Source organism: Leptidea sinapis, chromosome 4, assembly GCF_905404315.1.
Source record: "Leptidea sinapis chromosome 4, ilLepSina1.1, whole genome shotgun sequence".
Lineage (NCBI taxonomy): Eukaryota > Metazoa > Arthropoda > Insecta > Lepidoptera > Pieridae > Leptidea > Leptidea sinapis.
Window position 1 is genome coordinate 3,596,898 of NC_066268.1, and position 16,529 is coordinate 3,613,426.

At 37.3% G+C, this 16,529-nt stretch overlaps 1 protein-coding gene and 1 non-coding gene across 3 annotated transcripts in view; both read right to left on the reverse strand.

Moving 5' to 3' along the window:
- The window catches only part of LOC126979682 (ankyrin-1-like), a 244,618-nt gene extending 229,906 nt beyond the window's left edge, over positions 1 to 14,712 (reverse strand). For both annotated transcript variants that reach the window (XM_050829118.1, XM_050829117.1), the window contains exon 1: positions 14,446 to 14,712. In XM_050829118.1, coding sequence (XP_050685075.1) covers positions 14,446 to 14,541 — 96 coding nt within the window. In that variant the 5' untranslated portion in view covers positions 14,542 to 14,712. The remainder of the gene's footprint in view (positions 1 to 14,445) is intronic.
- A 472-nt stretch (positions 14,713 to 15,184) lies between these two features.
- On the reverse strand, positions 15,185 to 15,256 carry Trnad-guc (transfer RNA aspartic acid (anticodon GUC)). Its single transcript has one exon. It is a non-coding gene; the product is annotated as a tRNA-Asp (tRNA).
- Positions 15,257 to 16,529: the final 1,273 nt, after the last annotated feature.

Sequence of the window (16,529 nt, forward strand, 5' to 3'; positions counted from 1 at the left end):
TGTGTACCCGCTTTTCTTGAAGGTACCCATGTCGTATCGTACCAGAAACACCGCACAAGGAAGCTCATTCCACAGCTTCGTAGTACGAGGAAGAAAGCTCCTTGAAAACCGCACTGTGGAGGACCGTCACACATCCAGATGGTGGGGATGATATCGTAACTTGTGGCGTGTCGTGCGAAGGTGAAATTCGGCGGCAGGAATCAGGTTGAACAGCTCTTCGTAACACTCCCCGTGATAAATGCGGTAGAAGACACACAATGAAGCGACGCCTCTACGCAACGCCAAGTGATCCAGCCGTTCACAGAGCGCTAGGTCCCCGACAATTGTAGCTGCTCTGCGTTGCACGCGGTCAAATGGATCGAGCTGATACTGGGGTGCGCCAGACCAGAGATGACAGCAATGCTCCATGTGAGGCCGGACCTGCGCTTTGTAGAGCGCTAGAATGTGGGCCGGCTTGAAGTATTGCTGTGCTCTATTTATGACGCCCAGTTTCTACGAAGCGAATTTGGCTTTGCCCTCCAGATGGCCACGGAATTGGCAATCGCTCGAGATTTCGAGACCCAGTATTCCGATACCAGGCGAGGCTTTGAGGGAAGTGTTCTCGAAGAGCGGTGATACGGCAAATGGGGTTTTTTTAGTGGTAAACGCGCAAACTTGAGTCTTCTGGGGATTAAATTGGACAAGGTTCAACTTACCCCATTCCGCGACCTTCTCGAGAGAGGACTCGATAGAAGACACAAGTTTCTCCCGGCACTGCTCGACGTTTTCCCGAGAGAGACCTGCATGGCCCGTGTATACGGCATCATCAGTGGTGTCGTCTGCATAGCAATGCATGTTGGCGGTGTCCAACATATCATTGATATGCAGAAGAAACAGCGTGGGAGATAGCACACAGCCTTGGGGCACTCCAGCGTTCACGGGCTTGGGATTCGAGCAATAACCGTCGAAAACGACCTGTATTCTGCGCCCAGTGAGGAAGCTGGAGGTCCACTTGCATAAGCTCTCGGGAAGCCCAAATGATGGAAGTTTTGCGAGGAGCGCCTTGTGCCATACACGATCAAAGGCCTTCGCTATATCCAGGCTAACTGCCAGGCCTTCCCCCTTGCTTTCAATAGCAATAGGCCTGTAGTTTGCCGGATCCGAACTGTCTGCTTTTTTTGGGATCGGATGGACAAGGGCACACGTTCTAAGCACGATTGGAGAAATGCCATCCGGCCCGCTCGACTTCTTGACGTCCAACGAAAACAGAGCTCGCCTAACAGTTTTCTGTCGGAACTGTACTTCATGGAGCTCTGACACCGCGGGATGGTCGGCGGTGTTTTTCCGTTGTCGTCAAGAGTCGAGTTGGAGGCAAAAATAGTGCAGTGAGATCGACTTTCTCTTTTGCCGTATGGGCCAGGGTGTCATTCCTCATGTGCAACGGCGGCATGGAGGGCTGGTTGAAGTTACCAAGAGCAGCTTTCGACAACGACCAGAACTTGCGTGTTCCAGTCGGGTAACTGGAAAGCTGCTCACCAATTTGGACGACGTGCTTCGATTTCGCACGGGCGATTTGCCGCTTAAAAAATCTGGAGGAACGGTTATATTTCCTCTTCAGAACTTTGCAGTTCGGATCCTTTGAGCCCAGCGCCGCAACACAAGTTCGATACGCCTGTTTTTTGCAGTCAGATGCTGCTTTAACTGACGCATCAAACCAGGGCTGTGATCTGCCAATGATCGGTACTACAGAGCTTGGTATAAAAATATCCATGCCCTGCAGAATCACATCGGCTACTGCAACGGCGCAGGCACTAGGATCATTCGAAGGGAAACAAACCCTGCCCCAAGGATGCAAAAAAGGAACGCATCCTATCCCAATCTGCTGAGTTGTAGTGCCAAACGCGGCGGGTCGCTGGTGGTCTGCGACATTGGCGTCGGATAGGCACTACACTCCTGACCAGGCAATGGTCGGACGTTCCGAGAAGGGCGTCGACAGAGACCTGGTAACCATCGGGATGTGTAGTCAGCAGAAGATCTTATAAGGACGGCATGTGGCTATCCACATCCAGGAGCCACGTTGGCGACTCAACCAATTGGGACAGACCATACGCCAATGCAAAATTATGCACAGATCACCCTGCGTTGTCTGAAGTACGTGATCCAAGCCATTCAGCGTTGTGCCCGTTGAAATCACCCAAGACTACGATTTCAGCGGAGGGGATCTGAGCAAGCACGTCATCAAATGCCACTTGAACGCAGCCCATGAGGTGATCCGTTTCTGTGTTACCACTATGGGACCTGTAGACACACGCATAGATGCGGACGCGGTCCTCTAAATCTACGCGGAGCCAGAGATCAGACAGGTCCCTACCCTAAAAATTGCCGAGACGGCGACAGCAGATATCCTCCCTAACGTACACACATACCCCGGCATGAGGCATGAAATTATGCTCAATTTTGTACCCGCTAATATCTGCGTCTCCGTAAGGAAACACAAGGCTGGCTGCGCCGTCTCAAGGTGGTGGTTGACGGCGTTTAAATTGGAGTGAATTCCCCTGATATTACAGAAGTCCACATTAAGCGTGGAGCGGGGTGCCGTGGTTTTGCTGCCCTGTTTGTCCTTAGATATGCGCGGTACTGTGCCCACCCCAGAATACGAGGGGCAGCCCGAGCGAGAATGCTCGGGGAGGGATTCTCCGACTCTGGTAGAGCCGGTACCCTCCTGGGGTGATATCTTTTTAAGGACCGCTCTCATATTTTTGTTGGGGGGTGATGGGGGAGGGGGAGGGGGGAAGGGATGATGTGTCTGATTTTTATGTTATTAGAGTATTGTGTATTGTTATCGGCGTCATTTTTAATACTTATTTTTTTATCGATTTTTTTTATAATATAATATTATATCACAGGGTCAAGTGCGAGTCACACACAAAAGGTTCCGTACCATAGTGAAATAAACATTTTTTTTCGATTAAGTGACAGTTTATCTGTTTACGAGATCAAGCTAACCTACAGACAGACGAACGGTCGGACAGTGGAGCCTTAGTAATATGGTTCCCATTGTGACACATAAAATGTACGCGTCGACTTGTGAATTCGTTTTTTGTCGTCGCTTAAAAAGTATTTCAACGATTGCAATAAACTCGTATTTGAAAGAGTGTTGACCTTCACAGGCTCCCGGAGTCCTGGCTCGTGACGTCATAGTGAGGGTCCGGTATGCGATACTGAGGCCATTTACATTATAAGAGGGCGAAGTTGGTCTGACAATACGATATTATTGTAATTTGTATTTAAATATTAACCTACAAATAATATAGATTACAACTGTATAATATATAGCCGTGGCTGAACCATGTGGTTATCTCTTTTGCTACGAAGTGCGCATTATCGTGATCGCATGTCATTCGGAAAACTTCAGAATTGTCATTGTATTGACAGTATTGTCAGCGGCTTAGTCAACATTTTGCATATTCTTGGTTTATTATCAGGTATAAATAACTTTATAGCAAGTTTATTTAAAAAAACGATTTTCTTAATCTTACCTATGTCACTAGAGAATTACATTACAGGTTGAAGTAATTTTAATCTTGGAGTAACTTTACATTATTATTAATAAGATTGAACATGTTTTTCATTTGTGAATTCTTAAATAATTTTTTAAAATATTATATTCATAGCATTTTTATAGTAGTATCCAATAATATAGATATTGGAATTTCATGACTACCCGTACGATTTATTCCACTTAACCTATATCGAATTCCTTTATTTAATACTATACTTATTCGGGATTAACAGTTACTTGAGCTCATCATGCCATTAAAACAATAATTTTAACTCAAACTACCCAACGATTATTTTTTACTTTTATTTTAGGAATTAAGCCCTATATTTTCAAGCTCCTTTTTCCATTTCTGACAGAACTTATAGATCAACATTTTTTATAGCAACAGGATTCCATGGACTTCATATTAAGTAGTATCCTCAGTTAGTAAATTCCAACAACTACAATTTAAATTTCGACAACTACATGTCAATCAAATGATTGCTCCTTTTATAATATAATATATTAAATCAAAGTTATTCGGTTTATTTATTACCTACCTTAGTGGCGATGCGAACGTATATATTATATATATAGATATTTTATACCAACATACTAAAGTAGCAAATGATATGCTTAAATTACACGTACCAGTATCTTCCACTGATTTGAAATTTAAGTATGTTACAGATAGCGATATAATAAAAATCTTTAAATTAATTAACCTAAAAAATACCAAAGACCTATGGGGCCATTCGACTAATATTGTAAAATACATACTTGACATTATAGCACCTGAATTAGCAATAATATTTAACGAATGCATAGATGAGGGTGTGTTCCCTGACCTCATGAAATATAGCAAAGTTATACCTTTGTTTAAATCGGGCAGTTTTTTGACTTTGCTAATTGCAGGCCTATTACAGTGCTGCCTGTTTTTAGTAAAATTTTTGAAAAACTTTTGCTTCAGCAGCTACAAATACATTTTTGTAATTTATTGAACAAAAATCAAATTGGTTTCACTAGGGGCTTATCAACAATTAATGCGGGTACTAGACTCATTGACCACAACTTTGACGCCTGGGAAGAGTCACAGGATGCATTGGGCATTTTTTGTGATTTGTCCAAAGCATTTGCCTGCGTCCACCATGAAACTTTACTCCTAAAACTAAAGCATTATGGAGTGAAAAATAGAGCCTAAATCTGTAAAATTCATATTTAAGAGAAAGAGTTCAGATAGTCGATGTAAATGGCAAACGACGTGCAGATATTGATGACGAGGTAAACAATGCACTCTCAAAGATTGTGCATTGGTTTGAGACGAGTAATCTGCACTTAAACAGTAAAAAAACAAAGTGTTTACGGTTCATTACACCAAACACAGAGGAGGTAGAAACCAACTTACTTATAAATAACCAGAGATTGGAACTTGTGGACACTTTTTTTTTATGGAATAACAGGACAAACGAGCGTACGGGTCACCTGGTGTTAAGTGATCACCGCCGCCCACATTATCTTGCAACACCAGAGGAATCACAAGAGCGTTGCCGGCCTTTAAGGAAGACACTACGGTCTTCGTGGGTATCACGTTAGATAAAAAGCTTCAGTGGGGTCCACATATTGCCCATCTAGCAGATTATAGAGTCCACGAATGTTGCGACCGCTAAATTAGTGTACTTCAGTTATTCTCACAGCATCATGACGTACGGTATTTTATTTATTTTCATGTAATCTACAGCGTCACAATTTATATACAATATAATTACATTATTAAGTATAAAAATAAGGCCAAAACTGATTACAGTATATAGTTATTAAACAAAAGAAGTAACATTTTATGATTTAAACAAGCCAGAATAAGATAACAAAATATTTACAATTACTATAATAAGCTACTTAGAAAATAAGCTTTAGAAAATAAGGTTACAGGAGTGTGTGTGCGTGTATGTAAGGTTGTGTGTAGTGTATTTGAGGGTGTATGTAGTATGTGTGTGTGTGTGTTTGGATAATCATTGCAGTCGATGTATATTTCTTATTTCTTTTTTAGCTGTACTTTGGACAAGCAAAACATATCTAAATTAAAATAAGCTTTATTGTAGGTGAGAGCCAGACGTTGCAGAACAGAGTTTTGTGTGTAGTTGGTGTTAGCTTTTGGTACAGCCAGAAGGTGCGTGTGACGAGTTCTAAATGATGGGACGTTCAATGAAAAACTCGCTAATAAGGAGGGACAATCAATTTTACCATTTACGATTGCTTGCAATAGCAGCATTTCGTTTAGCTTTCTTCGATTCTCTAAAGTGTTAATTTCGTAGTGCTTACAAGCTTCTTCATAGCATGAAAAGTTTTTAAATTGCTTGGACGCTAGATACTTTAGGAATTGCTTTTGTATGGATTCAATCCTTTGCTTGTGTATGATGTAGTAAGGTGACCAGATGTTACTTGCATATTTAAGTGCACTGCGAACATAACTGAAGTACAGACTTTTTATGCACTCTATGTTGCTAAAATTACTAGTTGCGCGTTTGATGAATCCCAGCTGCTTATATGCTTTATCTGCTACGATATTAACCTGGTCGTACATAGAAAGCTTAGTATCAATTTTAACTCCCAAGTCTCTAACTGAGCTCACTTTAGATATTGATCCGTCGTTTATCTTGTAATCGAAATGTATTGGTTTTACTTTACGTGTCAATGTTATGTAGTGGCATTTTTTAACGTTAACGACAATCCTATTATTACTATAATATTCAGACAAAGCATTCAGGTCTGTTTGCAACTTGTAACAGTCATCAATGTCACGTATTTTGAGGAAGATTTTTATGTCGTCTGCAAACATTAAATGTTGGCTGTGAGTAAAGCAGCTTCCTATTTCGAATATATAGGCATTATACAAAATCGGGCGAAGGATAGAGCCTTGTGGCACACCTGATGGTATTGACACGAAGTCGCTTCTGGCGCTACCCGTCACAACAGCCTGCATACGATTCGTGATATATGAGGTGAACCATCTGTGCAGATTCCCACAAATTCCGAGTGCATTTAACTTCTGGAGTAATATTAGGTGATCCACACGGTCAAATGCTTTTTCAAAGTCTGTGTAGATCACATCTACCTGATACCTCTCATCCATGCACTTTAATACGTAATCGGTGAATACCGCCAAGTTAGTCACGGTGGAACGATCCTTCATAAAACCATGTTGTTCGAAGGGGATAGACCTAGCAATTGTTGGGGTAATCCGTTTGCAGGTAACCGTCTCAAATAGTTTGCTTATCCCATTGAGGATTGATATTGGTCGGTAGTTCTCAAGTTTAGTTTTTGATCCACTTTTATGAATGGGAACTATTAAAGCTTCTTTCCATTTGTCTGGGAAGGCGCAGAAAACGTTAAGGGACAGATTAAAGATTATGGAAAGGGGCTTAGCCAAGGAAGAAGCACATTTATGTAGAAAAATTGAGGGAATGCCATCGCTACCGGCTCCCTTATTTGTATCCATCGACTTTAGCAATTTGAGAGTTTCATCTTCTCGAATAATAATATTGCATATCGTTTCGTTGTGTGTAATGTTTGTGAAACTTGGCGCATCGTTTGAATTTGCTGGTTTTACGAATACGCTTTCAAAGTATTTACTAAAGCCATTGCATACTGAGATTTCATCGGAATATGTAGATTGTCCCAACGTGAGTTTTACAGGATACCCATTGTTATTGTTTTTGAGTGATTTTATGGAGGAGTAAACGACTTTAGGATCTTTACGAATATAATCTTGCATGCGCTCTGTATAATCTGTAAAACACTTCTTTTGAATATTTTTTTGGCTTGACCTGAGTATCACAAATTCATCATAGTCGCGAGGGTTGTTAGTTTCCTTCCAATTTCTATGTTTTTTAAGCTTTTCCTTTACTATGTGAATCACAGAGTTAGAGTACCATACAGGGAATTTAGATTTGGACTTAACTTTAACTGGGATGTAGTTGTCTATAGATTCTTTTAAGCAAGCGTAAAAAATATCGGTAATGTCGTTAATTGAATCCGCTGATAGAATTTCATCCCACTTAATTGAGGACAAAGTTTCATTTATTTTAGTATAATCACCTTTAAAAAAATTTGGGCCTTTAGTAGGTTTACGCTGTGTATTACAAATTAGCAAATTAGACAGATCGAATTCAAGGCATGGATGGTATTTATCTTCAGAGACAAGAGGCAAGGAGCAGTGGTTAACTTCAAAATCGATGGTACTAAACAAGAGGTCCAAACGTATTTTGTTTGCAATTACAATTTGTATTCTGCTGTTTCAGGCCTGCCAAATTGCATATGTCGTGGAAATTCAGAAATGCATTTTGTAGTTCTACTGAACCTCTGCTCTGAATAGCTGGCCCGGACTCTGACCATGTAATGTTAGGCAGATTAAATTTACTATGGGATCATGCTGCTGACATTGATATATTGTTTGCTCTGCAAAAGAGAGCTGTTCGTGTTATATATCAGCTTGGTTATAGACAGTCTCTCAAAAAAAAATTAAAGAAATAAATATTATGACTGTTCATTGTCAGTACATTTATGAAAACTTAATATACGTTCACAAAAATCGTCACCTTTTTGCTCTTAACTAATTCTAGTAGGCTTCATAAGATACATAATAGCTTTAAGGTTAATGTATACACTTTTATAATAAAGTCCCAGCCACTGTTGAGGCATTATCTATAAATAAATTTAAATGTTTTATAAAAAAATGCCTCTGTCGTAGATCCTATTACTCCACAGCTCAGCACATCTAAGTGATCTGACAGCCTGGGACTAGATTATGATTATTTTATAGCAATAGCAATGAAAGTACAATATTGTATATTTTTATTAAAAAGAGCGCAAAAAAAGAATGCTGGGAGAGTTTCTTGCGCAGCTTCTTCTCTTACAGAGCGCCATTTGTTTCCGAAGCGGTAGTAGTATCTAGTATATTAGAAATGACATCAAAAAGATTTCTAAAGGAATCAATTTTGAGAAAATAAATGCCTTTTATGCCTTTTAATATTATATTAATAAAACGTATTTACTACGCCTCTGACTCAGCCACAGTCAATTTAATTACTACTCATAATAATATTAGTTATAATATGTATTTATTACATTATTGTAAGCCTTTATATGATTATTTTCCTTTATGTAAATAAAGATTTTTATACTGGATGTTTTGAACACTGGTTTCTAGAGAATTACGCAGACCGGTGCGTGCTGTAACGAATCTAAAGCAAGTTTCGTGGAAACCCTTGCAAATTATTTGCGACTAGACGTCGCAATAGCGTTGTAAATATTTAGAAGCAGAAGTATTTACAGTTGACTCACTATTACACATAAACACAATAGATTTTTACGAGAATAAACATAACTAGGTTAACATAGGCACAAAGCGATCGATGCAGCACGACTTGCTCGTGGAGCGGGCTATCCAATTAGTGAGGCCGATACAGTCAAAGCTCCGTGTCAGCTTGCGACATAATCGTGTTTCTAGATATGATTTCATCCATGTACATACATACATGTAAGGACATCACAATCTCTTCGAATGCAAGAATTACGTAATGTTGTCTTCCTGTTTTGAGGGTCGTGGTGCCGGTGTTATTGTGTGTTCGGGGTCTTGAATTATATATAGCCACTGCTATATGATGATATTGCTTAAGGAGAGGTGGGATTACATGACTCTTACATAGTACGGCCAGTCAACATGTTTTGAGGATGCCTCGTGTAGATTCGAATCATGTGTCGAATTGCTAACAGACTAATTGTAGCGAAAGTAAAACTCAAGAAAACGAATACAATATAACATATGGATAAGTTTAGGAAACCCGTGACACAGGTGACCTAATGCGGGGCCCATTGTAAGCCTGTTTGTATGTTTGGTACGAATCACCGCAATAACTGTATAGCAGTATTAACAGTTAGTTGTGCTGTCATGTACAGAGCGATGGACAGTTCGCGAGCCCCACTGCCGCTGCACTCCGAACTTTACAAAGCTGCGCCGCGGCCACCGCGAGTGACATAATCGGGTTTTGCAGGTATACCTCATCCATGCGTGCACACGGTCTCCGCTAATACGTTCGTGATTGTATGTTTACGAAATAATTTTATAGGAAAAACTGACGATTGAGCACAAAATTTGAGCAGAAATTGAGCTCGAGATGAAAATGAGACATAGAATGTTGAGTATGACAATAATTTCTTACTAAAAAGCCATTCCCACAATAATGCTTGCACATTAATGCCTAAACACGCGCCGCTGTGGCGATCTCATTCCTATTAAATCCTATTTTGAATAGCAATGTTTGAATTTGAAGTGACTTGACTGATACCCAATGAGATGCTAATACGCAAAAGATTCTTTCACGAGAATAACTCCCTAATTTAGAGTTAAATACCTTAATTATAAAAAAAAATATCTAAGACATGCATAACATACCTACTAACTTTGTTTAAAACAAAAAAATAATTTCTCTAACTAATACTAAACAACAAAATGCTATTTTATATTGGTTCTAATAGCCATATTTAACTTGTAAAAATTGATTCAGATTTAACAAACGTGTGGCTGTAATCGAGACAGCATAGTCTCGGAATGAGGCAGGCCAGTTTAACCCTAAGAGGACTCCAGTTTGTGCATTTAAATGTGCAATTTAAAGAAGTTTAGGATTCCGTGCAAATTTTATAAATTTATTTATAAAGAGCTCTATTTCCGTACATCTATACACTTAGGTATTTACTTATTTAAATTGTATTTATTACTATGTGTTAATGTTTCAATGTTTAAAATAAAACTATTTGTTAGTATTGTCAGTCATTATTTTCGATATAAGGTCCGCCTTTAGCCGTAAAAGGATCCTCCATTAATTTCCACTCGTTCCTGTCTCTTGCAATTCTTGTCCACATCTTTCCTGCTGTTTCTACTATGTCATCGCTCCATCTCTTATTAGGCCTGCCTCTGTTTCGTTTCCTATTCATTACTACTACTGGTACCCACCAGTTCATTACTACTTTAAAACAAATTTCATCTTTTGTTCTTTGTATATGTCCAGTCCATTCCCATTTTAATCGTAGAACAAATAAGGCTACATCTTTTGCTTTGGGCTTCTTCCTTATTGTAGTGTTACTTTAGCCCCATATAACTACTCAATTCCTCTCTGACAAACTTTAATTTTCTGTAAATACTAAACAGTAAATAAAACGGCGGAAAACTTTCAGTATAATATTGGTTTTATTAAGTCATTAAGGTATTATGTCAAATATGATTCCGATGGGTTTTTCACAGCCGGCTTACTATAATTTATTAAAAATGAAGTTAAGAGTTCCGTGCAAAAAGTCAAAGCACGCCCCCCGCTCGATATAATGACACGGCTGAAAACTTTCGGTATAGCGAGATATAAGTCACTGTTACAATATCTGAAGGCGTGAGTGCACATAATATATTTTATAAGTACCTAATAGGCTTAAGAGGATTAACATCTTGGCGGCATACGTCACTTTATCGTGGTCCGTTCACTCAATTGAATGACGTGTCATTTGTCAGCATTATCTTTTCATACAACATAAAGCAGTAGATATGTATGTTAGGCGCTACTTTCACGAGCGAGTCCATGAACCTTCAGGTCATCTTCACGACACGAGACCGCTATGACTCGTTCTACAAATTATTGTTTTCTTGAGAAGAGGACATTTGACAGCGAGAGGCACACTTCAATACATTGAGATTTTGCTCGCGTTCAGCCAACCGTCGTATCACGGCAAAACAACGCATTGTGGAGGCACGTTCTATGAGAGTGTATGGCTCGACGATAATACCTCCGCTCGTGGATAAAGCGCCTAAGATACAGAATGACTTACGTAATGTTTGCTCCAGCAAATCATTTATTGATTCTTCTATTCAGTATTTTTTGGATTGCACAATTTGAAAACAAGCCATTTTCTGTTCGTTCTTATTGAAGTGAAGATCTTGAGGCGCGCTAAACACATTATTTTATGGGTTTTGAATGAGACTGAGCTGTCACGGTCGGATATGTAATATTCATTAAAGTAACCTGTTCTCATTACTAAATGATTAAATAGTTGTAGGTACTCATTTAGTATTATTAACCTCACCTTGATATGGGCTATTAGACGACAGAAGTAAAGAAAAGGTTCCTTAGCACACTTAGGCGCCTTATTCCAAACGAATGAGCAAATTCGTCACCTGACTTGTTGGTAAATGATCACTGCAGCCCACGCTTTCGCGTAATAGTGGAATTGAAGCAGTATATAGACGGTTTTTTAGTGTAAGCTTGTTTGATTTTTTTTATAGTCATTTGACAGCTGAAATTATGGTGAACTTAAGCTGAGACAGCTTAATGCGTAAGTCAAGTTCGAGTTTCATCACACTCGCCAAAATGTTACGTTAGTTCAGTCTGTGTCATATAATATAACACCTTGCATTTATAACACGTTCTAATGGCGCTGTAGCTAGTGAAATTACCGAGCTAATGAATATTTATAATAATTTAAATTTATCTATTGACACATCTGAAATCAATTGACAAAAATTAGTGTAATCGCTACTAGCCATGGGGTGCCATAGAGCCTCAAATTTCTGTGTATGTACTGCGCGGTTAGAACAGAAATGGAAGCTTGTCGTGTGACGTCACTAAAATGGCGGCTTGTCCCTTTCTCAACACGCTAGGATTACAGTCAAGAATTCTGAGCGGCACTACATTAAAATACGCCAGGCGAATTAATTTTCATGATAAAGTAGTGAGAAAAATAGCGTAAACCTAGAAATTGAAATTTATGAATGGCACGGCTAATATGCACTGCAATATATTTAACGTATTTAACAATTCTGAGATAATGGCTTTTTTACTCAATGGGGCACCAATCACCATAGAGTATGGAATCTATTGTGATTGCAACAATAATGCAGCTGTTGGCTCACCCCATTTTAATTGCAGTTGTAGAACTGAATGGGATTATTCTTTTAAATATTTCGCTATTTATTTGGACGAAATTTAAGTAAGCCTATGCAATAAAACGCAAATCTATTATATAATCTATACTCCTGTGTACATAAAAATTACTTTGGTTATTTATTAGTTATTATTACTTAATACATGTAGCATACATCAACATACTGTCCTGGTATTTAATACACATATTAACACTTAATTGTTAGCTTTTCTGTCTGTAACTTACACCTGATTTCAGCTGCTGAATTTATGTATCATACCAAAAGCTAAAAAATGAAATGTAATCTTCAACATCTCAAGCAGTTTCCAAGGTTACTCCATGCCTGTACATCATTGACTCAAAATAGTGCATGCATCCACCTTAAAGGAGGACAACACACATTCATTTTACTACTTACTAGTCACATTTATAAATATGATATGCCAGTAAGTAGTCATAATAATTTAAAAAAATATTACTTTAAAATATGTGGAGCTGAAATGAAAAATATATTTACCGTCAAAATGGCAAAGCTTCAATTAATTTTATAAAATTAGATACCTATTCAATTCAATTTTGTATAAAATATGTTTGGACCTCACATCTCAAACAGGAGCCCCTCATTATCATAGTGGTTTCTTAAGTACTTCCAAATGAAAAACGTAAACCATAGTAAGACAACGAGAACCAGAAACTCTTGTTAAACATATGGAGAACTAGAGTGGTCAAGACCACAAATATGAAACATATCATATTTAAATAAAAGATGGACAATTTAAAAGGAAGCCCATTTCAATCCTTTTACAGCCCTTTCAGCCTAGGTAAATTTAATAAGAACTAAGAATAATTTAGATGTTTGTTCTATGATGGAACTTAAGAAAGAGAGTTGGTTTTACAAAGGCTAGTACAGTTGCCTCTCATCTCGGAAGCAGTTTAATGAACCCAACAGCCATTTACCAATAAGTTTTGGTTTGATTTGATATCATCATTAGTTTGGAGCTCTGAAGGCAATGGTTAGCATCATCATCACTAATAATAACATACTAGAATAATACATTTTAAGATTGAACTAACTGCAGATCTCGACAGGTGGTGCCAGTTAATATCGGTTGTTACCAATATTTTATATTATAACATGGCAGTCAATTTGTTCTTGAAACTTTAAAACAGCAGTAAGAATTCATAACAATGTCTAATTGGACCATTACAGTAGGTCAACTAGATTGAACTTCAATTTGCACCATTACATAATTGACAAAAAAATCAATGTTTGGAATTGAATGAAGTATTATTATGATAAAAATGGAAGTATTATTTTAGATCAAAATACAGTTATGGGATGTTCTTGTTGTTTACTGGTATATATTTAAAAAGTAATTGTATTCACCTGTTAAAAATTAAGCAATCAATTAATATTATTATTTAAATACAAGCAGAATAACTGGTGTATAAAAAAATATATTTATAACTTAATATTATATTTTAATAGAAATATTTTATATACACATATTAACTAAATTCTAGATTTTTAATTTTTTTTTTTTTGATATTGATGATATGATATTTAGTATTATTATTAATTAAATAGGTAATTTCAATAACTATTTGAGACCTTAATATTATGTTAAAAATCTTGGTATTGTATTATTTAAATTAAAGTCCTAAGTACTTCAGTATTTTACAAGGGTTTGATGTATTATTTAGGTCACACTTGACAACGTGATTCTGCAGTAAGTTTATTATTATACCTAATGAGCTTTGTACCTTACAGTTACAGTACATTTTCTTCCCACCCTAGTCTGCAATGAAATTCCTGATCTGCGCAAAATAAACTAAGTAAATCGGACACTGAAGTAATACCAATCTCTGAAGTATAAGTTTAAATACAAACATATAGAATATATTATTGTGTTTTATTTAGCATTCGTATCGCGAATTTTAAAGAGTAAATTATCATAAAATACCTGTTTAGTCCTGTTGTCTACACCATTCGATTTGGTCTCCTGCACATAAGCATTGTTTTCATCACTTTTTTCACTTTTCACACCTTCCAAAGCCATGATCAAATGAAAACTTCACACACCATGAACAAAATAATAACTAAAATCACCCGAGTTTAAATTAAAGCGGTATGAATTGAACACGATCACGATAGCACACTCCCATATAATCTCGTTGCAGATACAAAACACATCCGTAGAACATCGGCCGATGCATCATGCGCGAATGAAGCAAAATCGCAAAGACAAAAATCAAAATATGCCTGCCGCTTGTCGCTTTGACATCCTAGTCAATCTGACAGTGACTAAAGCTTATGTGACATTTGAGAGAGGCCAAAAATTTACACAGACATTCGATAATCTTAGATAAGTTTATCCTTTATCAGTGTGAGTATTTTAAAAAATTAAAAGAACTAACAAACACTAGAAATTTAACCAGATAGAATAGAAATTTTTTTTATTTTAAAATAAAAAAAATTTCTATTCTATCCCTATTTAAATAGGGCATGCTGCTATATTATAATAGCTATACGCTTGCTGAAATAGCGTTAGTCGTAACATAGATGGCGCTTACTAAGAAAATGTGAAACAGTTTTTTTTTAAACCTAATAAATAATGGTCCAAACTTTAAGTTAAAATATAATTAAGTTATATTACTATAAATGAATGAACAATTATTTATTGAAAAAAAAAACAAAAGGAACTCCACGGCGGGGAATCGAACCCCGGTCTCCCGCGTGACAGGCGGGGATACTTACCACTATACTACCGAGGATTGTGTCTCATAGATTGAAATCATTGTATTTAATACAACTACAATTACTAGAATGCTAGTAAAGTACAAGCACGTCAGTACACTTCTAACAACGATGCTGAAAGTGTATTAACGCCACACTATTAGTAACACGGCTTTACCACAGTAGACGGCTATACTATAGGGCTGACCTATCAAAAGTTACTAGAGATTTGTAGTCTGAAAAAGTGATTGATGGAACATTCCACATTCCGTTTTGAAACTAAACGAGCACATTCCGAAAAAGACCGAACTTAGCAGACCAACGAAAAGTTCTTGCAGAGCTTTGCTTAAGTTATCATGCCTTCAACTGTATTAAATTGGAAAGTGGCTGTAAAATTGGTTCATCATTGATATTTTTGGCATCATAAGACGACAGACTAAAATATTTGTTTTGAAGACTTAATTAATTGGGCATTGATTTTAAACTTAATTATTATTGTCATCAAAATTTAAGCATACTTTGTTATGAATCAAAACTAAGTGACTATTATATTATAGAATTTTATACTATAAAATATATAAAGCCTTAACTTTTTTTGTAGCAAAGTTTTGCACAGCAACATTAGCTACGATATTTACCCTGTTAATTATACTGGTGTAAGAATCTTTCAATTTGGTCACGTACTTTATAGTCCATTCATTCAAAAATATAAATATTTCTTTTGTATGATGTAAGTATGGAATTTATAATATTATAGGGCGCAGATAAACTGCATTAAGATTGCAGTTTGTACGTAGACAGCTGTTACAAATTCAAATTCAAATATTTTTATTCAAAATAGGATGTGAAATCACTTATTGAAAGTAAAAAAAACTACCACCCATTCCAAAGTGAATGCAGGAAGAGGAACGGTCCAAGAATAGACCCTTGTGGTACCCCCATACTGAGAGGAGTCCCAGGAGATCTCCTGCCATTCACGTCGACCCTCTGAATTCTATTGTTTAGATATGAAGACAGAAGATCGAGCGCAGTTCCTTTTATGCCATAGTGGTATAGCTTCCTGACCAGCGTTGAATGTTGAACACAATCAAAAGCCTTAGATAAATCACAGAAGATGCCAAGTGCATTCTGCGATTCCTCCCAGGCATCAAAAATATTCTTGATCAGCTCAACACCTGCATCCGTTGTTGAACGTCCCCTAGTAAAGCCAAATTGTTTCAAATGAAGTAACTTATGTGAGTTAAAGTAAGTAAGCATTTGGCTTAAAATTATTTTTTCAAAAATTTTACTAATGGTCGGCAAAACCGACAC